The following is a 27,972-nucleotide window of genomic DNA, read 5'->3' as shown; positions in this document are numbered from 1 at the left end:
CAGTGCGATACATAAGGCTGAGGAAGTGGGACCTCCCCTTTTGGGTCGGTAGTTCAGCCCCGGCGACGGTGTGCGAGCTGCGGCAGAGGCAGGCAACCGGAGGTGCGGAGCGACCCGCGGAGACTGAGCCCGGCTTTCTCCCGGGGCTTCTCGTCTGCCAGCCGCCGCTGTCATCCGGGAGTAGGAGGAGCCTGACAGGCCGGCTGTCCGTGTGTCCTTCTGAGTGTCAGAGGAGCGGCCAGACCCCGCGGGCCGGAGCCGAACGCGGCCGGGCAGAAAGCGGCGGCAGGAGGAGCAGGCAGGCGGCCGGAGGACGTAGACCCAGACCCGAGGCGGAGGCGGACCGCGAGCCGGCCATGTCGGTGGTGGGCTTGGACGTGGGATCGCAGAGCTGCTACATCGCGGTGGCCCGGGCCGGGGGCATCGAGACCATCGCCAATGAGTTCAGCGATCGGTGCACCCCGTAAGTGGGAGCCTGCGAGGGTGGATGGGAGGAGGTTCTGGGCTCTTAGTGTGGGGACCCCAAGCTGGTTGGCTACACCGATCTCCGCCGCAAACGGAGGCGTTTGGGCAGCGGCGCATCCCTCCGTGGAACTGGGGACCAGCGACCCGGCCAGAGGAGGGATGGGGGGCTTGCCACCACGAATTGGAGAAGGGATTGTCTCAGGGATTCACGGGGGCGAGAGGAGTCCCAGAGTCGAGACACCGGGTCGTCACTTTGTGCGGGCTTCCTACTGGGGGATTTCAAAACCTCCTGGGGGTCGGGCTGCGGCAGAGCCCGCGACTACGCTCCCTTGTCTTGGCAGGCTGCAGCCTGCGCCTTTCGCGGCCGCCCCCATATCCCCACCCGGCCTTTCTGAGCTGGCTGAGCCGCCTCCAGCTTGTCCTCCTCCCTCCGCGCATATCTTTGCGCACCGCGGAGCCGGGCTGCCGGGCTTTTTCTTCCGCATTGTGAATCTCGAAATGAATTGGAAGCTTCCAGAGCTTGTGTCGCTGCTTGTCCAGTGAGCAGGCGAACTGTTGTTAGCGACCACGGAAGCAGTCCTATGAAAGATCAGCCCACCTCTTTTTACCCAGTCTCTCCGTGGCTAACATTGTTGGCCTTAATGCCCGGGATCATTGTCGAAATATGTAAACGTTCTTGTTTTTGCTCTTTGCCATTCGTGAGGAATTGTAAACCGTATTTTTAAAATTAATTTTGCACAGTGTATGTAAAAGAATAAAAATTGCATACTTCTGGGCTAGAACGCCACAAGAGAATGGATGTCGTCACTGAACTAAATATTCTGTAGGAGCCTAGGGGTGGGCAAAGGGCAACATTTTAAAAAGCAAGTTTCGTGAAGGGATATTTTCGGACGAGGATATATACAAACATATCTGCATGTGCACTGATGAAAACAAATGCTTCCATTTCAAGGCAATTACTGTACCTAGTAATTTTTTTCAAATGTCCCAAGCCCAGGATGAAAAGTGCAAAGTGAAAACATTGAATCCAAAGGCAGAATGACTGGGCTAATACAATTATTTGGGTGCTGAGAACGTTTATGAAAGTTGAGTGGAAAATCTGAGGCAAAAATATTTGGCAGTGTTAGTAACGTTAGCAAGACTGTTTTGAGCAACCTGCACGTCTACCGCTGCAGATATAAGTTTGTTTTTTGGTTGTGTTAAGGTTTTAAAGTTGGAGTTTGGTAAGAAAGAAAAGAGTATTTCAGGCTTTCATGCTTAGGTGCAGTTTATACTTTGTTCTGGTTGATCCAATAAAAGAAAAAGCTTTTCAGAGGAGAGTAGGAAAAAAAAAAATTGTGCTATACAGTGACTACTGTGTGAAACCAAAGACAAAAAGTACAGTCCTGAAAAATGTGCACTGAGGGCAATATTGGAGTTGCCCTTAATATGTTTGTTAAACTGTAACTATGGTTGACACTATTGCATCAGCTACTAATTGCTATTTAGTACAATTAATTTGATTCTCCCCTAGGAAAATGAGTAGATCCATTCTGCAAGTCTATAGTTATTCTGAACTTACAGTGATGCTCTTGATTTTGGACGGTTTCTTGTCTAGCTTCTGCTTGGACACTTCTCTGGCATTTAGGCTGCTGTTCTTTTTAACACTTGCTCAGATAATGTAGTTCGAGGATGTTTCTATTACAGCAAATTTAAACTGTAAGGTGGTACTTAATGCCCTCAGTATTTTCCCGTTCTGCTCATCTCATTTACCGTTACTCCTACCTAAGCAGGTAGGAGTCACTCACCCAAAATTAGATTATATTTGGATTAGTAATCCAGAATTAGATAACTCCTTTAATCGAAAACCTAATTCACTTACTGTCTCCTCACAAGACGTTTGAGCTTGTCTCTGCTCTGGTTACTGCGCGGTTGCATTTCCATGGTGGCTGAGAAGGTTGTCTCGCGGTTACAAGTCACCTTCCATCTCTTCAAAGCAGATTTGATGTAACTGATTAGTTACTCCTTTTCCTCGACATTTATATTGTTTTGCGGTGGTACTTGTTGTGCATCCTTTTTTTCTTTCTCCGGTAGAATCTCCCAGATGGGAACCTCTGTGCTCTTGAAACTTCAGAGGTGTAACTTGGGTTCATTTGTTTGCGTTAGCATAAAAACTTTGATTTCTAAAGAAGCAGCTGATATATCAGAACAAAAGTCGGTATGACAATGACATTTAGATGTGTACAGAGTTGGTGACTGAAAGGTAGAGTCACATCCTATTTTTTGTGAGTCATGTGTGTAGGGTCAAGTTAATAATACCATTTACATATTTAAAACATTTTCAAAGTTAATGTTCAGTTCGTAATAACTGGGAACCTGGAGGATTCCTGAGCCATGAGCAGACGTTTTTGGGGTGGTAGAACTGCCACCTAGGTTGGATTCTCAGAGCAGCAGTTAAGTGGAAGCCCCCTTTGATGAAAGCTATATCTGATGAAAGCTATAGACTTTAAAATTGTGCTATGCTTGTTCCCTACCCCCTCATGGGTAGGACATTTATATTATAATTTTTCCCTTGTCTGTTTAAAATATCAACATTTATGCTTTTTAACATTTTTGAAATATATTTTTTTCTAGGTCAGTCATATCATTTGGATCAAAAAATAGAACAATTGGAGTTGCAGCCAAAAATCAGGTATGTTCCTTGAAAGAATTCGGATCACTTTTTAAGGGGGAGTTTTTAAAAGGAAAATCTCAGGAGACATAGAAGAGGGTAAAGTGTGCTTAAGCTTACGTATTTTTGAGTTTTAAAAATGTAATTATGAACCTTCAGATGATGATACTCTTTCCTTCTGTTGCCTTTGTCTTGTTTTATTAAGATCGACTTTAACTTTCTAATTTACCAACCTTCACTTTTTTTTTTTTGAGATGGAGTCTCGCTCTGTTGCCCAGGCTAGAGTGCAGTGGCGCTATCTCGGCTCACTGCAACCTCCGCCTCCCAGGTTCAAGCGATTCTCCTGCCTCAGCCTCCTGAGTAGCTGGAATTACAGGCACGTGCCACCACGCCCAGCTAATTTTTGTATTTTTCGTGGAGATGGGGTTTCACCATATTGGTGAGACTGGTCTGGAACTCCTGAGCTCGTGGTCCGTCTGCCTCAGCCTCCCAAAGTGCTGGGATTACAGGTGTGAGCCACCGCCCAGCCTGCCAACCTTAACTTTTAGTAACTTTTTGCTGCCTTTCATTTATCTAATTTTTAGAAATTATAAACAAGACATTTTAAGTTCGTGTGAATTTTCTCATGATACTCATTTAAGAGATTCCTTTTATAGAAGGAACTTCTAAGAAGTTACGTGTTTAAAAGCCTTTTCAGGTTACTTAGTAATTAAGGTAGGACTGGGAAAAAATTTTTTTTTTTTTATTTTACTTTAAATTCTAGGGTACATGTGCACAACGTGCAGGTTTGTTACATATGTATACACGTGCCATGTTGGTGTGCTGCACCTGTTAACTCGTCATTTACACGAGGTATTCCCCCTAATGCTATCCCTCCCCCCTCCCCCCACCCACGACAGGCCCAGTGTGTGATGTTCCCCACCCTGAGTCCAAGTATTCTCATTGTTCAATTCCCACCTATGAGTGAGAACATGCGGTGTTTGGTTTTCTGTCCTTGTGATAGTTTGCTCAGCATGATGGTTTCCAGCTTCATCCATGTCCCTACAAAGGACATGAACTCATCCTTTTTTATGGCTGCATAGTATTCCATGGTGTAGATGTGCCTCATTTTCTTAATCCAGTCTATCATTGATGGACATTTGGGTTGGTTCCAAGTCTTTGCTATTGTGAATAGTGCCACAATAAATGTTAAGTATGCATGTGTCTTTATAGCAGCATGATTTATAATCCTTTGGGTATATACCCAGTAATGGGATGGCTGGGTCAAATGGTATTTCTAGTTCTAGATCCTTGAGGAATTGCCACACTGTCTTCCATGGTGGTTAAACTAGTTTACAGTCCCACCAACAGTGTAAAAGCATTCCTGTTTCTCCACATCCTCTCCAGCACCTGTTGTTTCCTGACTTTTTAATGATTACCATTCTAACTGGTGTGAGATGCAATCTGATTGTGGTTTTGATTTGCATTTCTCTGATGGCCAGTGATGATGAGCATTTTTTCATGTGTCTGTTGGCTGCATAAATGTCTTTTGAGTGTCTGTTTATATCCTTTGCCCACTTTTGATGGAGTTGTTTGATTTTTTCTTGTAAATTTGTTTAAGTTCTCTGTGGATTCTGGATATTAGCCCTTTGTCAGATGGGTAGATTGCAAACATTTTCTCCCATTCTGTAGGTTGCCTGTTCACTCTGATGATAGTTTCTTTTGCTGTGCAGAAGCTCTGTAGTTTACTTAGATCCCATTTGTCAATTTTAGCTTTTGTTGCCATTGCTTTTGGTGTTTTAGTCATGAAGTCCTCGCCCATGCCTGTGGCCTGAATGGTATTGCCTAGGTTTTCTTCTAGGGTTTTTATGGTTTTAGGTCTAACATTTAAGTCTTTAATCCATCTTGAATTGATTTTTGTATCAGGTGTAAGGAAGGGATCCAGTTTCAGCTTTCTATATATGCTAGCCAGTTTTCAGGACTGGGAGAAATTTTTGTCCTGACCTGTGCTGTTTAAGAAATACAGTAGCCATGTACTGTATTGAGTATTTGAAATGTGGCTTGTCTGAATCAAAATGTGAAGTATAAAATACACACGAGATTTTTTACTTTTTAATCAAATTGAAAAGTAAAGTATGGTATCTCATCAATTTTTTTTATTGACTACTTATTGAAGTGATAATTTTTAAAATATATTGCCCTAAGTTAATTGAAATTAATCCAATCTCACTAGTTTTTAGTGTGGCTGCTAGAAAATTTTATGTAGGTAGCTCCCCTTTATTCTGACATATAATTCTATTGAACAGCACTGATCTAGGCAGACCTCTTGGTGGAGAGAAGCAGTAAAAGATATATGAAATGCTCTTTGAGAGGCTCTTTGAAATAGAAGACATTTTTCTAAATACAGAAAATAGTATTGCTAAAAAAGAAAATTTTGGACTGTATCTTAGTACTGTATTGTATGTTACAGAATGTATTTAGTACTGACCTATTAAAAAATTAGGTCAGGTTTGAAAACAAAAATCTGTCTCTTAAAATGCTTATGTTGTAATAAGAAATTGGCACTTTATCAAACTTACGAATCTGCTTTCATTAGAAAATTCTTTCATGTTTTCCAATCCTTTGAATATGTAGGTTGGATTTAACTGTATTTCCTTTTTACATTGGAAGAGCGATATAACAAAAGGGTGAAAAAAGAAAGGAGAAATAGGCACACTCAAAATGATGTGTTCAAAAGGATAGTGGGACTTCAGTTGTAACAATCCTCTAAATGTGCCCATTGAGGATATTGATAACCTAGACCTAAAATTCTGTTGCATCTCTGTGGTTATGTGAGAAGGATCTGTTGAGACTCATATTTGACCAGTAGACTACATCTCAGTTTTAGATCATAAGGAATTTTAAGACCTAAACTCGCTTGAATTCTATGTTGTTTGAAAATTAGTACTGCCAAGCTAACTGTATTCTTCCTTTATTCAAAGAACTAGGTAAGAGAAAAAGTAAGTAGTAGACTGTTTTGGTATTTTTAAGCTAATAATTTCAGAATTCTTAGTTTTCAATCTTACAGTTATTTGTTGTTTCAAATGAGGTACATTTGAATGAAATGTGCTCTGAAGTGGGGCTTTTCGATCTAGAGTTTACCTAAAATATTTAACCAAAACTATGGATTAAAAAAACACCATCTCTCACAGCAGTTTAACAAACATGTGCACCAGTTGTGTAAGATAGCAGTTCAGTGTCTTGTTTATAAAAACCATGGCTCTCAAGTCTTCACAATATGCACATGCTGTTGAAAACATTGGGTCACTTAGAAACTTTTTGAATTACTCTTCAGTCTCCTACTTTTTGGTGTAGATAACTAGCATTTCATGCTGTTGCTAGGAACAGTAGCGATCCATGTATTTTCTGGCACAGAATGTCTATCCTGGCCACTTAGCAATTTATTAGACTATAAAAATCAACTCTTTTTTTTGAGACTGAGTTTCACTCTTGCTGCCCAAGCTAGAGTGCAATGGTGCTATCTTGACTCACTGCAACTTCTGCCTCCCAGGTTCAAGCGATTCTCCTGCCTCAGCCTCTCAGTTAGTCATGCTCAGCTATAAAAATTAACTTTTTTAAACAAAATTATAATTTGACTATAGCACTACTATTCATGGGGTATAAAACTTCACAAGTTTAGTGGGGGGGAAAAGGAATGAAACAAGTGATAAAATTCTTGTGTGTTCAGAGCCTTTAGTGATAGTTTCACTGTCTTTTTATCTTACAGATTTTGAAATCTGCTTTAAAGTCTGTAGTCACACTATTTTGCCTCTTGTTCTGTCTTGCTGCTTACCTTCTGGCATTTTCTATAGGAGAAGAAAAAAGTATAAATAAAATCTGTTCATAGATGGGAAATTCAGTGAAACTGATGGGCCTCAGGGCAGCTTATGTGCACTCATAGGGTTGGTTCCGAATTGTAAAGTGACTAAATAAAATTACTGAAAGTACTGGTAGGTGGTGAAATTAGAGAAAAAAAATTAAAATCTCAAACCTCTTTTTGCAGCAAATCACTCATGCAAACAATACGGTGTCTAACTTCAAAAGATTTCATGGCCGAGCGTTCAATGACCCCTTCATTCAAAAGGAGAAGGAAAACTTAAGTTACGATTTGGTTCCATTGAAAAATGGTGGAGTTGGAATAAAGGTAATATAATTGAGCAACCTTAGATTCCTTGATAGGAGACTCCTTCATCCATCCATAGAGAAAAATACTGACTTATTAATACTTAAAAAGACGAACTTATTTGAGTTATTACTCAAATTTCTTAATTACACCAGGTGGTCTTTTTGTTTTTTATTCAGCTCTTTTTAAAGTATCGTAGAGAGATGCTAAATTGTCTGAAAATTATTCAAATGGTAGTATATATGCTATAACTTAATTTGTGTTTCTTCTGACTTTTTGGCAATTATAAAATTGAGGTTTATTTGATGTTGGGAAAAAAGTCGACATTGTGTTCATGTATCAAATAAAAGTCTGTTCTGAGACAGCCCAGTTGCAATTGTGGGGAGAGTAATAGTGTAATAACACCAGGAATCTTTTTTTAAACTTGCAGAGGTATTCCTGTCTTGTGATCAACACACAATAATATTTATCCCAGTGATTCATCTCTTCAGTTAGAGTGGAAATTTACTACCTTCTTTCATGTTTTGACTAAGACTTTGGGTGGGGTATATCTGCCCTAGCTTTCTTCCCCTCCCCTTCATCTTTAGGTAGAAGTTCTTTCTTCCTTTTTTTTTTTTTCTCTTTTCCTTTCTCTCCCCCTTCTCTCTTTCACCTTCCCTTTCTCCTCCTTTTCTTCCTTCTTTCCAAAACCACTACAACAATAAAGATTTTATGGAAGGGAATGTGTGCTAATATTTGGAAGTTAAATACTGGCATGTAGCTTCACGTACTACAATGTTTAAAACATCTTTTCCCTTCAATATAGGTGATGTACATGGGTGAAGAACATCTATTTAGTGTGGAGCAGATAACAGCCATGTTGTTGACTAAGCTGAAGGAAACTGCTGAAAACAGCCTCAAGAAACCAGTAACAGATTGTGTTATTTCAGTAAGTGTAATTCCGCAAGGCAGTGTGTGTTATTTCATTTGGCATTCTTTGTATTACTTTTAAGTATCAAATGTGTGAAAGCTGTTCTTTTACTAGAGATCATGTTCTACTGGACTGTATTAACATGTGTTCCAGAGCGTTACAAAGTAGATTTGAGTGGTATTTTTAGCCAGAAGCTGCAAAGGTTCTTGACTGGAAATCAAAATCTCATGTGAGGCTTTTTGAAAACACAGATTTTGACTGGTTCCATGTGGGAGTATTCTAATACAGTTAGTTGCTGCACTATCAGGCTTGTACATTTAACACAGGAGCTTTTCACGGGTGAAAGAATTCTACCCTTCGTTGAGAAATGAGTGCATTCGGAGTTTTAAAATGTAGCCTACCAGTAGTGACGAAAGCTAAATTTTTAGCACTAGCAAGCCTGTTACCTTCAGTGGACAGTTACTAGTTAGACTGTCAAGGGGTACTTGAAATGAACAAAAGTCATCTTTTTTTTTGGACACCAGAAAGGTAAATTCTGCTCACCCAGATGTCTTGGGTCACTTCTTGATCCGTTGTGGGGTATGCTTTCGGACTTAAATACAGCATGGTCTTTGCACTATAGTATGAGCAATGTGGCCAACTGAGATCAGCCAGCAAGAAGCCTTTATGCATGAATGAGGCAGACGGGCTAACATTTCTCCTATTGTCCTTGCAAGATGGGAATTGTTTTAATCTCTGGCAAAATTAAAGAATTAAGTTAGAAGTCAGTGGCTTCTCCCTCCCCAGTCTCCCTTCCTTTTTTTTTTTTTTTTGCCACAATTTTTTTCCCCTGGTGAACTGAGAAGCTGATGGAAGAAGTGTTCTGATTTGAAAGGTGAAAGAGATCTACCTTTGCTCTTGCTTATGTCTCTCTCTCAAGCATCTACAAATATTTTGGACAACTTGGAAAAATCACTGTACTAAACTTAGGTACTTTGCACCGAAATGATTCTATGAATGTGTTGTTAGATACTTTTTTTCCTGAATAGTAGTATCCTGAAGTGCTGCACTAGGAGGCAGTCAAAAAGAATTACAACTAGAATGGCACAAGTCAATGCTGTAAGAAACTTCAGCCCTTGAGCTGTTTTCACTCTTAGGAGAATCAAAAGGCTTTGCCAAAAAGTGATTTTGTAATCTTAACATGTTGACTGAATTAAGGAGTACCTCAGTGAACAGCAGAACTGAAAGGGTGGTGGCTGGCATATGTTAGAGTTAGCTCTTTAAGTTCCTGTAGTTTTTGCCTATAGTTTAATATTATTAAACATTAAATGTTGACCTAGTGTTATAATTTCCTAATGCCAGTAGAAACTTATGATTAGTTTGGAAGCAGATTTAATCCGCTTTAATTTCAAGTTTTCTCTTAGATTTATGTAACTTTTAATATGTCTTATGAAACTCCTGATTAATTTTTATTTCAGCTTAAACTTGGTTATAATAAAGACTATTTTGATCCTGTAATTTTGGGACAGTGTTTTCAAAAGTAGTTACTGTTTCTGAAGGTTAACGAGCTTGCAGGAAACTAAAGCCCTATTTCTGTTTTGTGACTTGGTGAGACACCTACTTAGCTGGACTGTTGTGAATTTATAAGTGGTTTGTGGCCGGGCGCGGTGGCCCACGCCTGTAATCCCAGCACTTTGGGAGGCTGAGATGGGCAGATCACGAGGTCAGGAGATCGAGACCATCCTGGCTAACACGGTGAAACCCCGCCTCTACTAAAAATACAAAAATTAGCCGGGCGCGGTGGCAGGTGCCTGTAGTCCCAGCCACACGGGAGGCTGAGGCAGGAGAATGGCATGAACCTGGGAGGCGGAGCTGGGTGACAGAGCGAGACTCTGTCTCAAAAAAAAAAAAAAAAAAAAAAAAAATTAAGTGGTTTGTGAGGAATTTCTAAGTATATTTTGTGTTCTAGATAATTCAGAATTGTTTGTTTGTTTGTAGGTCCCCTCCTTCTTTACAGATGCTGAGAGGCGATCTGTATTAGATGCTGCACAGATTGTTGGCCTAAACTGTTTAAGACTTATGAATGACATGACAGCTGGTAAGGAAAAAGCACTTGTCGTGTAGAAGTAAATATACTATCAGAATTATGGATGTTCAGTGCTATTACTTTCATATAGGTACAGAAACACAGCCTATTAAAAAATCGAGTCAGATTTGAAAAAAATCTACCTCTTACAATGCTTATGGTTAATGAGAAATTGGTACTTTATCAAACTTATGAATGTGCTTTCATTAGAGAATTTCATGTTTTTTCTTCCTTTGAAAATGTAGGTTGGATTTAACTTTGTTTCCTTACAATGCATTTATAGTTAGGAAATAAGTTTTCCCACAAGCTTAAAATTCTGGGCTTTAAAACTACCTTGGCTTACAAGTAATTGGTTTAGTGTAAAAAAAAAAATTTATCTACTGAACTGTAGATAGATGATCACTTATCAAATATTGCTTTAAGCCTGTACTATCTGAATGTGTTACGCTAGGTATTGTGGATATACAGTGGTGATCAGAGCATCTCTTCCTTGAGCTTTCATTAGTTTATTATGATTACAGATGAACAAAAAATGACTTCAGGAAAAAAGTCAGTTTTTATGCTGAAAAGTTTTACTCACATATTTGTTAGGTTTTTGGAAAACTTAAATATTGGTAAAAATACGTTCTTAGGTATACATGTTTAGAAATACAGTTTAAAGTTCAGAAGAAAAACAAACTTTAGGGTTGTTCAGCTATTTACCTCAGATCTAAAAGAAAATTGGTAGGAACTGCAGTTGCTGTAGTTGTATATTAAATTCTTAATTTTTTTGGATAAGCAGTGTCCTAGCAGGTTGTGGTTGAAATGTAAGTATTGCATAATGAGTCTGATATTCTGTGTGATATGTGGTTATGTTTCACTGTATTCACGCCATATATGTTTTGTCTAGCACATCTCCATATATTGAAAAGTGATAGAGCATTGTTCTGAAATCAGAAAGAGAGTAATAATTAATTCCAAGAAAATCAGTGTGAAGTCAGGTATAAAAGGAATGTAATGTGTTCACCTTTAATTGTTTCAAGTTAATAGTCAAGCTTCCTCCATGTGTAATTTTATGTAACAGTGAGATTCCTAAGAAAATGTGAACCGAGGAATTGAAACATACTTATTTTTTTTAGTTGCTTTGAATTACGGAATTTATAAGCAGGATCTCCCAAGCCTGGATGAGAAACCTCGGATAGTGGTTTTTGTTGATATGGGACATTCAGCTTTTCAAGTGTCTGCCTGTGCTTTCAACAAGGGAAAATTGAAGGTAAAGCCATACATTGGAACTCAGTGTCCAAAACACATTAAGTGTTGTGACTTTAAGCTACTGAGCCGCTTTACTAGGCTTTTTCTTCTTGGTAATGAAGAGTTTTATTTTAGGTAGAGATGTTAACAAGAAACAGTTGCTAAGGTTGATCTCCATAAAGATGATGTAATTGTCTTAGCATACTCTTAAGTGTTCTTGTTTCAGAAAGAAAAGGCTTTTGCAGTTATTTTCTATGTAGTCATTTAAAGGCAAAAATATCTTAGAGATTTATTCCTGATTTGGATTTCATGTTATAATTTAAATATAGTCTTGAGTCTCTTAGTCTTTAATTGTTTGGGTAGTAATATTTAAGATACTAGTTAAAATGTGATTGAAAATAACCAGACTATTTGTTGTTTCGACCAAATTAGGTACTGGGAACAGCTTTTGATCCTTTCTTAGGAGGAAAAAACTTCGATGAAAAGTTAGTGGAATATTTTTGTGCAGAATTTAAAACTAAGTACAAGTTGGATGCAAAATCCAAAATACGAGCACTCCTTCGTCTGTATCAGGAGTGTGAAAAACTGAAAAAGCTAATGAGCTCTAACAGCACAGACCTTCCACTGAATATCGAATGCTTTATGAATGACAAAGATGTTTCCGGAAAGATGAACAGGTGTGTCTTGAATTCTACAGATTAATTAGATGGAACTTTTTTTGAAACTAGCCCAGGTGTCAGTTCTAGTGGGTGTCGTGAGTCTTGGCCTACATTTCAGAATTGTGCGTTACACGCCTGTGGCTGGAGATACTGTTGTTTTTATCACCACTAGCTCTAGGGGCACTTATGTGAAGAGGGCTTTTAAAAATACCTTTGCTAAGTACTCTCATGGGTCTAAGTACTACCCTCAAGTCTTCTTGGTATTTTCACTTTTTAGTATTTCTGGGCCAGTAATTGAATACTGGTTTCACAGAGATACTGTGCAGGGACTGGAAATAACCATTGAAAGTAATGAGAATCAGATCAAAACATTTAGAAGGGTTGGACCTGTTGGTACCTGCCTGTGGTCACAACTTTTCAGGAGGCTGAGGTGGGAGGATCCCTTGAGCCCAGGAGTTTGAGGCTTCAGCGAGCTATGATTGTGCCACTGCACTCAGCAAGACTGTCTCTGGGGAAAAAATTTTAGAAGTAAAATGGTGGTCATAAGCAATATAAAATGATTTATTTGAGTAATAACAGGAGAACTGATTGTCTTCCTCATTATCTTTCTGCCCTGTTTGGTATATTTATCAAAGACAAAAGAGCTGTAAACTACAGTACAGCTAAATTTGGCCCATGTGGGATCCAGGCTGTCTGAGGGGGAAAATAATGAAATTCATTGGGTTATCAAAAGTAGGACAGGATATTGGTCTTAACCTTTCTAAAAACAAGTTTGTATTTGCTAAGGTCACAATTTGAAGAACTCTGTGCTGAACTTCTGCAAAAGATAGAAGTTCCCCTTTATTCATTGATGGCACAAACGCATCTCAAAGTAGAAGACGTGAGTGCAGTTGAGATAGTTGGAGGTGCTACACGAATTCCAGCTGTGAAAGAAAGAATTGCCAAATTCTTTGGAAAAGATATTAGCACAACACTCAATGCAGATGAAGCAGTAGCCAGAGGATGTGCATTACAGGTACTTTCTCAACTCTGCTTTTGCTTGGTGTACAGTCCTTAAACAGTTTCCAGTGTATGTCATCATGGTAGGATAATAAACAGAGACCTGTGTCTAGGTAGCAGAAGGACATTTTAAACAAACCCGTAAAGCTGTAGGGAGATAAGGCCACTCAAATCTAAAAGATCCAGTGAATTTCAATTAAAAGAACTACCAAGCTGGTGTTTCTCAAGCTGAGAATCAAAAACAGGTATGATTCTGAGGATATCACAGAAAACACAGCTGAAACACTAATAAACTGTGTGGTGGTGGCAGTTGTTACTTACAAAGCACACAGGGAATTAGAATCTAATCTGATATAATAAGGAATTGATTTGGGGCAAGTTTTCAGGGTGTTAGGAGTATTAACAAATGGTATTAGAAAATAGATAACCTTCTCTTATCCCCAAATTGATTTTTAATCTGCCTATCAGATAAAAAGGCAGCCCAGAAGTGTGAAGTTAGTTTGGTGAAAAACACCAAATCTGGAAGTTATTTGGTAAAAAAGAAAATACTAGTTTATATTTAGGATATTACAGTCAAAAAAGATCTAAATAGTTTTAAATAAAGTTTCAAGTTGACATATTTGAGTTTTAAGCTAGTTAGCAGTTTTTAAAATATAAAACAGGATTCTGTAAACAAAGGTATTTAGACTGACTGCCTTTGTATACTTACAAAAGGAAGAATAGGTAGATACTAATTATTAATGATAATCCATTGTATTATCCATCCTGTTCTATGGGGTTTTTGTTTTCGCTTTTTTCTTCATAATGGAATATGCCTCCTTTAATTAACTCTGATTCCTTCAAATGTTGGAAGTTTATATTTTCTTCAGAAGTAGAGCTAATTTGGCCTCTCTTTTGAAGGATCCTATACTAAATGATGATTTTTTTGGGTCTATTCAGCTTGATTATCTATTTAGCTATTTTTATATGTCCTGTCTAAATAGGGATTTGTCCACCTATCTTTTGGGTGTTGCCTTTCCCAAATTTGAATTTACCATTGCTTTCTTCGTTTACACAATTATTTGAAAATCTGAACATTATGGCCCTTTTGGGGGTTTCTCAGACATTTGGAAAGCAGTGTAGACAGAACTGTTCATGTATGTATGTGTACATATTCAAAAGTGATCTTGAAATTGCTGTCAGCAAGGCATTTCTAGAAAGACCAGTCTGTTTCCTAATCCCCATGAAACCTGTTGTTGATTAACTGTCATTATCTTAAGATATATTATTTGTCTTTGTACCTAGTAATTGGCATAGTATTTAGATGGTAAAATAAATTATTTGTTTAGATGAAATACACTGGGAACGATTTTGGAATGTGAGTTTTTTTAAAAAAAACAAAATCCTGTCCATCCATTAGAATTCAGTTTTATATTAAAAGATGACTGGAAAGTGTTCATGTGCTCATGATAATTTTATTTTATTTTTTTTTAAGTGTGCAATCCTTTCCCCGGCATTTAAAGTTAGAGAATTTTCCGTCACAGATGCAGTTCCTTTTCCAATATCTCTGGTCTGGAACCACGATTCAGAAGATACTGAAGGGTATGTAGCAGAAAATAGCATTCAGATACTCTAATGTAAAGAAGAAAAATTAACAGATGACTTCTCTAGTGGGGAGTCATTAATTTACCTGGAATCTTTCAACAACCAAATCTACCAAAATATTTCTCTCATTTTGGTATTGTAAATGATGAGATAGAATTGATAAAGATTTTAGAAAGTCTCTTTTCTGTTTGTATAGCACAGTAAGCATATTTAAGTACTTCATCTGCTGAATGCCTTTTTCTTTTCTCTCTAGTGTTCATGAAGTGTTTAGTCGAAACCATGCTGCTCCTTTCTCCAAAGTTCTCACCTTCCTGAGAAGGGGGCCTTTTGAGCTAGAAGCTTTCTATTCTGATCCCCAAGGAGTTCCATATCCAGAAGCAAAAATAGGTAAGCAGTTCATTGTGTATATTTTACTCTTTAGTTAAAGACTTAGCTTCTCATTCATTGTACAAACTTTAAAAGTTTTCTTATTCTTAGCGATGTTGAGGGGAGCATAATTCTGTGTGAAGACATTTTCCATTTAGAATAATGGTGATGGAGAAATAACTTCATTTTATTGAGTCATCTGGTCTAGAGATAGAATGACTTGGTAGTTCTGCTGTTACTTGGAGTTTTCCCGTTACTTGAAAGTATATATGTGTACATATATATATATGAACACTTTAGTATTTTCACTATTCTGATACAGTCTGTATGTAAAAGGTTATCCCTGCTTTTAATACTAAGTTTTTCTCTAGGCTAAGTGTTATTTGTAGTCTGTTACTTCTAGTTTAAAACCTGAGTCAGCGACCATTGTGAATCCACTTCTCAAGTGTACCTTTGTGTTATCTTTTCTAAAGATAAGTTTTTTTTTGGTACATATTTTGGGGGGACACTTGACACCATCCATCTACTTTTACCCATAGTAAGTCTCTTTCCCAGACCATGGGTGAAATTTGCCAATATTGCTAGGTCTTTTCAGGACACACCCTTGCCTCACACCTTTTCATAAATAAATTGTTTGAAGGAGTTGAACCTGATCAATTGTGTTTTCTTTCTTACTACTTTAAAGGCTAAAATGTTCTGACCCAGAGTTGTGGTGTATTGTTTTTAAAACAGTTTTCATGAATTTATTGTTAGGAAAAGAAATCATTGCATGTAGACTTGTAAGATTTTGATAAATTGGAATCTGTGCATTAATTACTGTGTGGAAGATAAAATCCCAGCTTTTTGGCATGGCATCTAATTTTTCATGTTTGATTGAAACTGAAAACGTCACACATACTTGAGCGATCTTACATCCCACTTTCCAGAATAAATGCTGTTTCTTTAGATAGATGGATGTTTTGGCAAATATTTCCTCAACTACTGATTTGACAATTAAGGTGTATTCTTTCATCTTTCAGTGACATTGTAATTAAATCTGTAGCTCTGTGTGTTTATATAGACAACACTTTAAGTACTAGGCAGTTAAATCTCATTTAGAGCTTCGCACATAACAGGTTCAGAGTACTTACTTTTGACTCAGTGGTCTCTAGAGTAAAAGTACTTATTTGTGGCTATAACTTAAACCTAGCACTTGCTTCTGTAGTAAGTGCTCACTGTACTAAATCCTCAGAAGCATAGAAAAGTTAGGTAACTTTTGTAACAGGTCACACAGCCAGGATTCAAGCCCAGATAGTCTGGATTAAAGTCTACACTTTTAACCATTAGTAATGTTCTGGAACCCCATTGTATTATACATAATAATTTCAGACTTTCATACAGATTTTGGCTCACCTCCCTTATTTAAAACAGCTAAATGTTTTGATTATTTAACCAAAAGAATGGTATTCTTTAAAAGGTTATAGGATTAAAATTCAGCATGTGCTTGCTATCATTTTCCTTATGCTTTCAAACAGATTTTCATGTCTAGTTTGTGCTCACGCATCTGGAGAAGTAGGGTAGAAGGAGGCAAGAACTGCTTGTTATCAGTATCTTACACTCAGTGTTTGCCTAGTGTTAAATAAAATAGTTATAAGGGTGCCCTTATCTTTGAAAGCTTTTATGGCATACTAAGATTAATTTCAAGTATATACGTTTTAAGAGGTCATAGTTATATATTAGAGGACTTCAATTTGGTAAAGACTGGGTAGAAAATTTTAAAATAGCAGTAGTTCGCAGGTGTTATTTTTTTAGCCTTTGTATTTTTCTTATCTGTCTCCTTTACACAGATAGATTTTTATTGATTTATTAAGAGACAGGTTCTCACTTTGTCACCAGGCTGAAGTGCAGTGATGTGATCACAGCTCAATGCCACTTTGAAGTCTTGGGCTCAAAGGGTCCTCCTGCCTCAGACTCCTGAGTAGCTGGGACTACAGGTGCATGCCACTGAGCTCAGCTAATTTATTATTTATTTTTTTATTTTTTATTTTATTTTTTTTTTAGTAGACACGGATCTCACTATCTTGCCCAGGCTGGTCTCAAACTCTTGGGCTTAAGTGACCCACCACGGCCTCCCAAAGTGCTGGGATTACAGGCATGAACCACCTTACCTGGCCTCCTTTACAGAGATTTAGATTTAATTCTAAAATTGTGATTCTGTGATTGTTGTTGTTGTTGTTGTTGTTCTAGGCCGCTTTGTAGTTCAGAATGTTTCTGCACAGAAAGATGGAGAAAAATCTAGGGTAAAAGTCAAAGTGCGTGTCAACACCCATGGCATTTTCACCATCTCTACGGCATCTATGGTGGAGAAAGTCCCAACTGAGGAGAATGAAATGTCTTCTGAAGCTGACATGGAGTGTCTGAATCAGAGACCACCAGAAAACACAGACACTGATGTAAGTTTGTGGATAAACCCTTGTGTTTGAGTAGAGTTGACTTAGTTGTAAGCTATAGGAGAAGTGGGTAGGGAAGGGTTAAAATGAATGTTTTCCTTCATAAATAATTTTGATCAGAATTTTAGGTAATGATAATAGCACTTGCCAGTTAGTGGTAGTATACAGCTTGAAATTTGGTGAATTGTGACTAAATTCTGTGTAACTTAATTTGAAGTAACTAGTATATGACAGAGTAGGTGATGTTTCATTGAGTTGGGATTTTTTTGGTTTTTTTAAGATGTAGACCACACATTGAGAAGTCGAATGTTGACTGACGTTTAAGAAACTTAAAAAACAGACTGCTACAAAAACTGTTTGAAATAGCTACCAAATATTAAAGTTTTTAAAATTGTATGACAAAATTGGCTTTGATATTTTAGAACTTGTTTTTGTTTTTACATGGTTTTCTGTATTGTGGGAGGAAGGACGAGAAGTGTCTGTGTAGCGTATAGTAAGAATTGTTATCATTAGCATGAGTGCTAGTTCTGTGTGGTCAACAGAAGAATTTTAGGAAGCTAAAGTATTACAGTAATTACAGTTTATTTCTAGGGAATAATTAGAAATAGCTTAAGAGGGAGGCAGTGTGGTGTTTTAGTAAAGATGTGAGAAAGTGCGTTATCTAGTGATCACTGTGTTACCTTTCTAGAACATCTAAGGAACATAAACATTCTGAACCTTAGTTTTATTCTCATCTAGAAAAATTCTAATGTACAGTAGTTGGTTAAATGATGAGTGCCATATACTTTCTCAATCTCTTTAGTGCCTTTTGGATATCAGGAATGCCTCGTTCCTAAATACTTCAGTGTCTATCTTAGAATCTTGAAGCTAAGAGAAGAAAAATATGAGAAGAGTTCAGTGTGAGCAGAAAGTAGTTAACCTAGAATATTTCCGCCCTCTTCCAAAGATGGGTAAAGATCAAGCAAGCACTAATTTATTAGGGATTGAGGGCTACTGAAAAAGAAAATTAGGAAACTCTTAGGGTTCATTCTTCTTTTTCTTTACCAAATTTTTAATTAGGATTGTTAATATGTAGCATTTATTCTTTACTGGATATAGCTGGATCACAAAAATTGGGGACAGAGTGAATCTTGGGTATCTATAAACTGAAGTGATGAATTCCGAAATAACTGATAATTACCCATTTTATGTAACTGTTTAGTATATTGAAAATGGAGATATGTTGAGATCCATGATGGCTGCTGGTAAAATAGGTTTGGAAGCTTGTTTTAGGAAAGAGGCCTGGAGTAATCTATTTCCAGTGCCTTAGAGAATTAATATCTGTACGAGCTTAGATGAGCTTCCTAAGGGAGAGTTCTTGATTCTTACCACATCAATTAAATGCTTACTTGTGTTATTTAACCATATTAACTGCTGTCATTCAAAGAATTTTTTACAGGTTTAGAATATCTACAGAAGTTTTCAAGTACTTTGTGTTCATTTTGTTTTTATTCAGTACCTTTTCTCCCCACCTGTTAAGATTTCAGAAATTGAGTGTACTGTCTTTGGTGCCCTATAACTTTAAAAATTTATACAAGTACACCTGCTTTCTACATCCTTTGTGCCTGGGCTTTCATTTCAGAAAAATGTCCAGCAAGACAACAGTGAAGCTGGAACACAGCCCCAGGTACAAACTGATGCTCAACAAACCTCACAGTCTCCCCCTTCACCTGAACTTACCTCAGAAGAAAACAAAATCCCAGATGCTGACAAAGTGAGTGACTCTTCTAGTTCATTCCATTAGACAATGTTGCAACATGTAATCATTAATGATATCATTAAATTGCAGTTTCAAGAGCAAGCACCAAATAATTTCATTCTGTGTAGGATTTTTTTCTGTTGATTTTCTATGTATTTTTCAACTAAAACCAGTTAGAGGTATTTAAGTTCAATTAAGGGAATTGAATATCCTGCTTTAAACCTAAAAGCTTCTCTTGATTAACTGCCACTCGAAGTAACAAGAGACCAATGTATACTGTTTGTTGTCTTTCAAAGAGCAGAGGTATCTTCTAATACCAAAGGCAGAACTTGATATTTCCCAGGGCTACATGATTAGTTTTCACTTGAACTAATCAGTTGATAAATACATGGGCTATAGGAGTCTAGTAAACTTCTTTCTCCTCTCAAGCCATCGGTCAAATTTAAGTAAATTAATTATGGTGGTCTGGTAATAACCAGATTGCATTTCAAGGTAATTACTTTTTTGTCCTGCTTCCACAGTAGGTATTGGAAGCTAACTTAAATAATGGTGTTGTGTCCCTTGGGAAATGACAGCTTGTAATCAGACCTTTAAGAGTCATGGTCAGATGGATATTGAAAAATTTCTGTTGTTAACAGTGAATCACCGTATGTTTTGTAGAACTTTCTGTACAAGGTACATGTAAATAATTAGCCTGCTCTTGGTGGTTTGGCTTCCCTTACATTCTGAGGGTAGAGTTTTTTTACCCTCAGGCAAATTACAGAATCTTTCATTGGGTCAGGATAGGTTTTTATACTATGTAAAAGTTTCCAGTTTTTAATTTTTCCATCCCCTCATTGATCCTGGGGGCTCCAGTGTGAGCTATGGGTCCTGACTCTGATTTCTGAAAGCTGCTCTCTGTTTTCCGCTGTTAAGTTGTATGATGATGGTGGTTATTTGGAAAAATAGCTGCTTAGTTTCAACAGCACACCCCTTGACTTGGGATGAGCATACACATCAGCTCTTGCTGAGAGTCTTAGTACCTGTCTAGAACATGACATTGGGTAGGATCTCATGCTCCTTAGTTGTAGGTGTGACCACTAGTCTGAAGCCTTTTGGAGCATTATTACCCCTTTGGAGAGGGTTCCTCATCCATTCCGTGTTGAAATGCCATTTTGTGATGCTGGTTTTGTCAGTAGTTGGTTTAATTGGGTACTATGAGGTTGTCTTGTCTTGATTTAACTTCCATACATGTACTGTTATCCATTTGTTTCCTAGCATCTGTTGCTCTTGTCTTCCTAGGTGTATGTTTGATTGGATTCATTTTTCTTTCCTGTGGCTCATGCCCTCAGAGCATGCATAATATATTGAAGGGTTGTGTGCATTAGAAGGAAAGTGAGGTGTGGAGGACTGCAGGCTGACTGCCTAGTTCATCCATAGTGATACAGCTTATAGCACTTGATAGGTGATGCCTAAGGAACACTGAGATCAGTCTCTGAAACATGGGATCTAGTTCCATCTCTTTAATTTTAGGCAAGTCATTGAACTTTCTAGACCCACTTTCTTCGATAAAGTGCCTAAGATTTTAATCCATTATAACTCTCAAAATTATCTATGGCCATGATTATTGTGCCTCATGGGCTAGTCTCGTCCCATTTTACCATCCTACCTACAGGATACATGTTTATACACTGTGGTTGTCATCTGATCTGTCATAGAACTGAATCTGCTCATTTGTGTTCTTTGTCATTTATATTAGTAGGAACCTGCAGAAATGGAAATGCATAGCAAAGGCTTGGAAAATTGAAGGCCACAGGAGATACTTACTTCTTTAGCCCTGTATTTACATATTTTGAAAAAACTACATAAATCATTGGCATGTGTCACATCAGTCCATTTGCTACTTTAAGACTGTTATCTCTTTTTACCTTGCAAAGTTGCTTATGAGAAATGATACAATTCAAAGGTGGATAGTAAGAATAATATATATGTGTGTGTGTGTATGGGGTAGAGAGAGAGATATATACTCCAAGTTCCATAAGGAAATTTTAAAAGGCACTCATCAGTGTAGTGCTAGTTGTAATTGAAGCAGGCATAGTAGCATATAGGGCCTACAATATTATAGGAATTAAGATGATCCTAACCTGTTTTGCATTGGTTGAAGCTTATCCTTAGGTGACAGGTTCTAGAATCTATAAAGATAAGAATAATTTAGTAATTTTCACTTTTTGACTCATGGGACTTATAAGAATATTTAAAGGGGTTAGAAAGTAAAGACTTGTGAAGAAAAGCTTTAGCAGGAGAGATTGTTCAATACGAGAAGAGAAAAACATCCCGGTGAATTCCCAAAGCAAGGTATGGCATATTTAATAGCAGCCCTGATTTAAAATAGAGGGAATTAGGTGATTCTGTAGACCCTTCTAACTTTATGATTTTCAGAGATTTTATTTTTGCCCAAGTCATCAGTAAGTATGAGGAAATCTTTTTTGTGTTTTTCCAAGTGGGTTGTTTAAAATTTTTTCCTTTTTTTTATTCCCCTTCCTAAGGCAAATGAAAAAAAAGTTGACCAGCCTCCAGAAGCTAAAAAGCCCAAAATAAAGGTGGTGAATGTCGAGCTGCCTATTGAAGCCAACTTGGTGTGGCAGTTAGGGAAAGACCTTCTTAACATGTATATTGAGACAGAGGTAAGTACTTGAATTAAATATTTTTATTTTGAAATATGTTTAGTTTCTTGGCCCTGTTACCTATGTAGATAAATGGCCATAATTCTTTCTCATCCCAAGTTTTATATAGTTTTAGGGATAGAATGAAGCCAAAACTAATGAATTTTGCAGTTTAATTTTTTTAACAAGTTTGTTTAATTTTTATTGTATTCATATTAGAGAGAGCTATGCCGTAGATAATTATGCTTGATATAACATGATTGGCTGAGTTCTTGTGAAAAAATTGGATGGCAGTAAATCATAACAGAGCCCAGTACAGTTGGAATTTCATGGCACACTAAATATTTCTATTAAAATACATTGTGTTTTTTAGTAGTCTGAAATTCTAGAATAATTCTAGAAATGTGAAATAATTGAGATTTGGTTTTTCCATACTGAGGTGGGAACATTGTATTTAGAAGTTTATTTAACAATAAACTGTAGTCCATGGATTTATCTTTGATTTAAAAATGTGGCAAAGTGGTGTGGCTGTTATACATTGGCCAGTATTAATCCGAATATAGACAACCATTTATATACAAGAAAACAAAATTACATTTAAGCAGTAGCTTGGTTTTTTTTTTTTTTTTTTTTTTTAAGCATTAAATATGAAGTCTGTGTAAATCTGTTACAATGTTAAAAAAATCAAACTTCAGCCTGAGTATTTAGAAAACGGAAATGTCTGTTGGGTTTGTAGGAAGATTTTGACGAGGTATAAATTGGAACTGTGTTAACACTGAAATTTGTTTTGTATCATGTTTTTTAAAACCCCAGAGTCTACACATTTAAAATTTAGTTTGAGTTAACTAGAAGACCGGAATTAACCTTTCCTGTTTCCTGACAGGGTAAGATGATAATGCAAGATAAATTGGAAAAAGAAAGGAATGATGCTAAAAATGCAGTTGAGGAATATGTGTATGAGTTCAGAGACAAGCTGTGTGGACCATATGAAAAATTTATATGTGAGCAGGTATGTTTTAGAGCTCTGTTTTTGTTCAGGTAGTCTCATATAAAGTGTTTAGTATCAAAATTGACAGTTGAGGCTTAAGCCTTTACTCAGTTAGATAACTTGAACTTTTTGGAAACAGAAAACAAAAGTAATGGAGATAGAGGCTCATTGGTGATGAGCAGTTTTATTTTGTACTAGCCTACCCCTAAAACTCTTCATTTTTACCATCTAGAAGAGAGAACCTATCAAGTATTTATGTAGAGTTCATAGCATTACTGTCATAGGGTCTAGGATAAATACAAGAAAAATCTTTGCTTTTAAAGACCTCAAATGCAGTGACACTGCTGCCTTGGTAGCTTTCCTGTCATTGTTTCATCTCATAACGTGTTCAGTCATTCCCAGAGCTTACTAAGCCCTGTTATTCCCCTTATCCCTTTTCTTGACTCCTAGTTGTTATGGCTCTGAGAAAATCCCAGAAGCACAACTATGAAAGATAGGACTTAGAAAAAAGAAACTAACTGGATAAAAATCTAGAATTTAGTTAAGTGTCATTTAAAGTGAAATTTGGAGTCTGTTTTATTAATAGTTCTAAGGTCTCTGGGCTACCTTGTAACGTACTTCAGTTTTAGCTCTGTCCTGACATTCTCTGAATTTCTTATGGTGGGGACTCCAAAGTCGAGATGACTGAACGAGGCAGGACCTCCCAGGGCTAGAGTAGAAGTTCATACTGTACATAAACCGGTTAGGAATGATTTTTTCGTGTGTTCAGTGATTGGCAACTTGTATAGCTTCCCCTTCAGTGTTTGATAGTTGTGTAAGTCAACAAAAAATTACTAAAACCTGGGTTTTTTTTGGAAAGAAAGAAGATAATTGCTCTTCTATAAACCACATTTCATTGTACAGATTGGGCTTCTAAGATAAATCTTTTAAGTCAGTGAGAGCCATTTTCGGATGTGTCTATGTAACAAGGCAGAGAAGCCAAATCAGAGTGCCTTCCTAGATACGATTAGCTACCTAGTATGAGAATTCCTCTGAGAATGCCCCTTTGTTTTGTTGTGAAAAATTCTGATGTATGAGTGCCACTAATATTGTCATATTTTGTGTTAAGGATCATCAAAATTTTTTGAGACTCCTCACAGAAACTGAAGACTGGCTGTATGAAGAAGGAGAGGACCAAGCTAAACAAGCATATGTTGACAAGTTGGAAGAATTAATGGTAGGTCGTTTTCTCCCCCTGAAAGGTGGTACTTGTGTTTTAAACCATAGACTTTAAAGTAAAATTATGATAACTATTAATTTATTACATTTTATTTTAGAAAATTGGCACTCCTGTTAAAGTTCGGTTTCAGGAAGCTGAAGAACGGCCAAAAATGTTTGAAGAACTAGGACAGAGGCTGCAGCACTATGCCAAGATAGCAGCTGACTTCAGAAATCAGGTGAGTCAGTCCTTTTGTACATAGGGAGGAAGTTAACCTAGATTTTAATAAGCTAACATTTAAGCTGGGAATCATCTAACTTTGAAATTTTGGTATTTGAGGTTAGAGGTAGATTTGAACTTCCTGGAAAGTTGGGTCAAATGAAATGTTATTGTTCAATAAATTCTATAGAATGAGCATGTTATTTCTATTCAGGATGAGAAATACAACCATATTGATGAGTCTGAAATGAAAAAAGTTGAGAAGTCTGTCAATGAAGTGATGGAATGGATGAATAATGTCATGAATGCTCAGGCTAAAAAGAGTCTTGATCAGGATCCAGTTGTACGTGCTCAGGAGATTAAAATAAAAATCAAGGTGAGTGTTACTGTCTCATGTTTACTGCTGGGTTCGCTTACGGACTCAAGTTGCAGTCATTTGAACCTTCAACATAGCCATTTTTCCTATAAAGCTTTTACCTCATCCTGACCGAGACCAGCTTTCTTAGTTTATTATTCTGTCACAAAATACAGAAGACCTCATAAGTTTGTTAAATTTTCCACTTCTCCATTTATTTATTCATTTCAACAAGTGTGTTTGTTGAGCCTGTCATGTGCCAGTCCTTGTTCTCAGGATTAAACAATTAAGTGTGCAAAGTGTAGTCTCTGACGCTATGGAACTCGTCTTGTAATGGGAGGGAGACCAGCAGTAAACAAGTCTGTGTCATCTAGCAGAGATGTTAAGTGCTATAGGGGAACAAACTAAGGAAAAAGGGCTTAGGAAATTCTAGGTCTTGTGTGTGAGGCTGGAAGGAAACTGGGAAAAGTGTTCTTCTGGAATAATGTTCAAACACAGTGAAGGTCAAGGAAAAGGGACCCTTTTAAGCACTGTCAGTTTCAAGCTATAAACTTGAATTCTAGCTCTTTCCTCACTAGTTTTCCTGATCTTGAAGTTACTTAACCTCTTTGAACCATTGTCTTCCATGAAGTGGGGATTATAATTTCTGTCTTTTAACTCTGTTGTGAGGATTGAAGGAAGTAGTATATGTAAGTACATAGTCCTAACACATCATGGAAGAATATTAATACTCTCTTTTGGTCAGACTGTAAACTGTGGTTTGGGGCAAGTGTAATGAGAAAATGTAATTATTTGATGTATAATTGGAGTTGGTAGAAAAATAGTGGGTCAGGTATGTGGAGAAGCAGTTGAAAATGAACTGGATGGATCTGAGTTAATCTGATAACTATTTTCTTATAGGAATTGAACAACACATGTGAACCCGTTGTAACACAACCGAAACCAAAAATTGAATCACCCAAGCTGGAAAGAACTCCAAATGGCCCAAATATTGATAAAAAGGAAGAAGATTTAGAAGACAAAAACAATTTTGGTGCTGAACCTCCACATCAGAATGGTGAATGTTACCCTAATGAGAAAAATTCTGTTAATATGGACTTGGACTAGATAACATTAAATTGGCTTATTCCTTCAATTAATAAAATATTTTTGCCATAGTATGTGACTCTACATAACATACTGAAACTATTTATATTTTCTTTTTTAAGGATGTTTAGAAATTTTGTGTATTATATGGAAAAAGACAAAAAGCTTAAGTCTGTAGTCTTTATGATCCTAAAAGGGAAAATTGCCTTGGTAACTTTCAGATTCCTGTGGAATTGTGAATTCATACTAAGCTTTCTGTGCAGTCTCACCATTTGCATCACTGAGGATGAAACTGACTTTTGTCTTTTGGAGAAAAAAACTGTACTGCTCGTTCAAGAGGGCTGTGATTAAAATCTTTAAGCATTTGTTCCTGCCAAGGTAGTTTTCTTGCATTTTGCTCTCCCTTCAGCATGTGTGTGGGTGTGGATGTTTATAAACAAGACTAAGTCTGACTTCATAAGGGCTTTCTAAAACCATTTCTGTCCAATAGAAAATGACTTTTTGCTTTGATATTAAAGATCAATGAGTAAAACAAAAGCTAGTCAAATGTGTTAGCAGCATGCAGAACAAAAACCTTAAAATTTATCTCTCACTATACAGTATATTGTCATGTGAAAGTGTGGAATGGAAGAAATGTCGATCCTGTTGTAACTGATTGTGAACACTTCTATGAGCTTTAAAATAAAGTTCATCTTATGGTGTCATTTCTAAACTGTTGATTTTGTCACTAATTTAAAAAATGAGATGGGGGAGAATATGAATTATTCTAGCAGAAATGAAGTTAGTGTCCAGTTTTTCTTTTTTACTGCTTCTGTTATCTCTTTTCTAAGTGAAAATGTTTTTCTCCTGACAGAAAAATAGCATATGTCTATTACATTAAAGCATTTTAAAAATACTATAAAGTGAATAAAACTTAAAATCTCGCCACCCAGAAAAAAAATTGTTAACACTTTGTTATACATCCTTGGAGCCTTTTCCCCCTAATGATGGGGGTATATCTGTGTGAGTGTCTATGTTACAGTGCTGTAGGCTGTTTTTAAAACTCTATACCAGGGAAATCAGTAAAGTCAGGTGTTGTAACTGCATAAATATAGTGAGTTCATTATAAAGACATACTTAAAAATACCAATCTTGCTATTGGTAGATTTAGGTGTTTAGTCTCATTTTTGCTGTTCTAAATAATGCTGCAATGAATCTATCTGGTTATTTTGTAAGCACAAAATTGAAGTAGTGTTGGAGGTAGGGGAGAAGACACATGCACTTAGGATAGATGACAAGTAACCAGCTGCTCACTAGGGTGCAACAGTAGATTTTTTTTTTGGTGGAGATGGGGTTTCACTATGTTGCCCAAGTTAGTCTTGAACTCCTGGGCTCAAGCGATCTGTCTGCCTCAGCCTCCCAAAGTGCTGGGATTACATGCGTGAGCCGCCATGCCCAGCCATTTATGTTCTTGATGAGGGCCAACTTTCCCTCTTCCACAAAGGATTAATCTTAGATCTATAGCCAATTTATTGTAAGTACTATTTAGCTACTCTGTGCTCCACACATCACATGGAGTAATATCTTCAAACTATGAGGTTTAATAACACTTGACTGCTGACTTGACTGTATTTCCTCAGCTCTGATGCTTCCTGGGTGATGATGTCAGTTATTAAATTAACTCAAATTTTAAAGCTAACACTTCATTCCATCTAGACCAGGTAGCTTGTCATTTGTACGTCTGATAGGTGCTTTCAGCATCTCAGAATCGGCTTATTTTTCATGAATTGCATATTGTACTCATTTGTAATACTGGAATGTAAAATGTTCTTACTAAGGATCAGCTTATAGCTGTGTCAGCTATTCAACATTTTCCTACTTTATAATTTCTAGCTGCTTTACCATTTAGCAACTTTAAATTTTTATGCAGTTAATCTGTTTCTTTGTGGTTTTTATGTTTTCTGAATGTCTTTAATGCACATTAATGTGTACTTAGTAGATACACATTTACACATTGAGAAGTGAAGATAGGTTTGTGTTCTGTGTACAGTTAGGAAGTCCACTAAGAAAGATTTTTAAAAACTATGGGAAAACACGTTTTTCCTCCTGTCCTAAAATAGAACCTGATGATGGGAGGGAGCATCAGTCTGGCCTAAATCAGTGAACTGCGTTTTTGGATGCGGGCAAAAGTACTGTAATGTTGATTACTTTATAATACATATTAATATCATTGGCTCAAACAGTTGTGATATATACCTAGTAATCATCT

The 27,972-nt window shown here is 37.1% G+C and overlaps 1 protein-coding gene across 3 annotated transcripts; it reads left to right on the top strand.

Annotated features, from left to right (window-relative positions):
- Position 1: 1 nt before the first annotated feature.
- On the top strand, positions 2 to 26,436 carry HSPH1 (heat shock protein family H (Hsp110) member 1). Of its 3 annotated transcripts, XM_005585591.4 has the most exons (18): positions 43 to 463; positions 3,079 to 3,136; positions 7,137 to 7,277; positions 8,062 to 8,184; positions 10,144 to 10,243; positions 11,350 to 11,483; positions 11,894 to 12,138; positions 12,907 to 13,135; positions 14,594 to 14,700; positions 14,957 to 15,090; positions 17,296 to 17,501; positions 19,120 to 19,251; positions 21,762 to 21,899; positions 22,762 to 22,887; positions 23,975 to 24,082; positions 24,183 to 24,302; positions 24,498 to 24,659; positions 25,539 to 26,436. In XM_005585591.4, the coding sequence occupies exons 1-18, from the start codon at positions 357 to 359 to the stop codon at positions 25,743 to 25,745; spliced, it is 2,577 nt and encodes an 858-aa protein (XP_005585648.1). In that variant the 5' UTR covers positions 43 to 356; the 3' UTR covers positions 25,746 to 26,436. The 3 variants fall into 3 exon arrangements, with proteins under 3 accessions (XP_005585649.1, XP_005585648.1, XP_065389203.1); XM_005585592.4 differs by lacking the exon at positions 19,120 to 19,251 and having other exon boundaries at positions 2 to 463; XM_065533131.2 differs by lacking the exons at positions 43 to 463; positions 3,079 to 3,136; positions 7,137 to 7,277 and having other exon boundaries at positions 8,134 to 8,221.
- The last annotated feature ends 1,536 nt before the right edge of the window (positions 26,437 to 27,972 follow it).

This window comes from Macaca fascicularis, chromosome 17 (assembly GCF_037993035.2).
Source record: "Macaca fascicularis isolate 582-1 chromosome 17, T2T-MFA8v1.1".
NCBI classification, from domain to species: Eukaryota; Metazoa; Chordata; class Mammalia; order Primates; family Cercopithecidae; genus Macaca; species Macaca fascicularis.
Note: the sequence above shows the minus strand (reverse complement) of the source record. Positions and strands in the feature narration are given on the sequence as shown.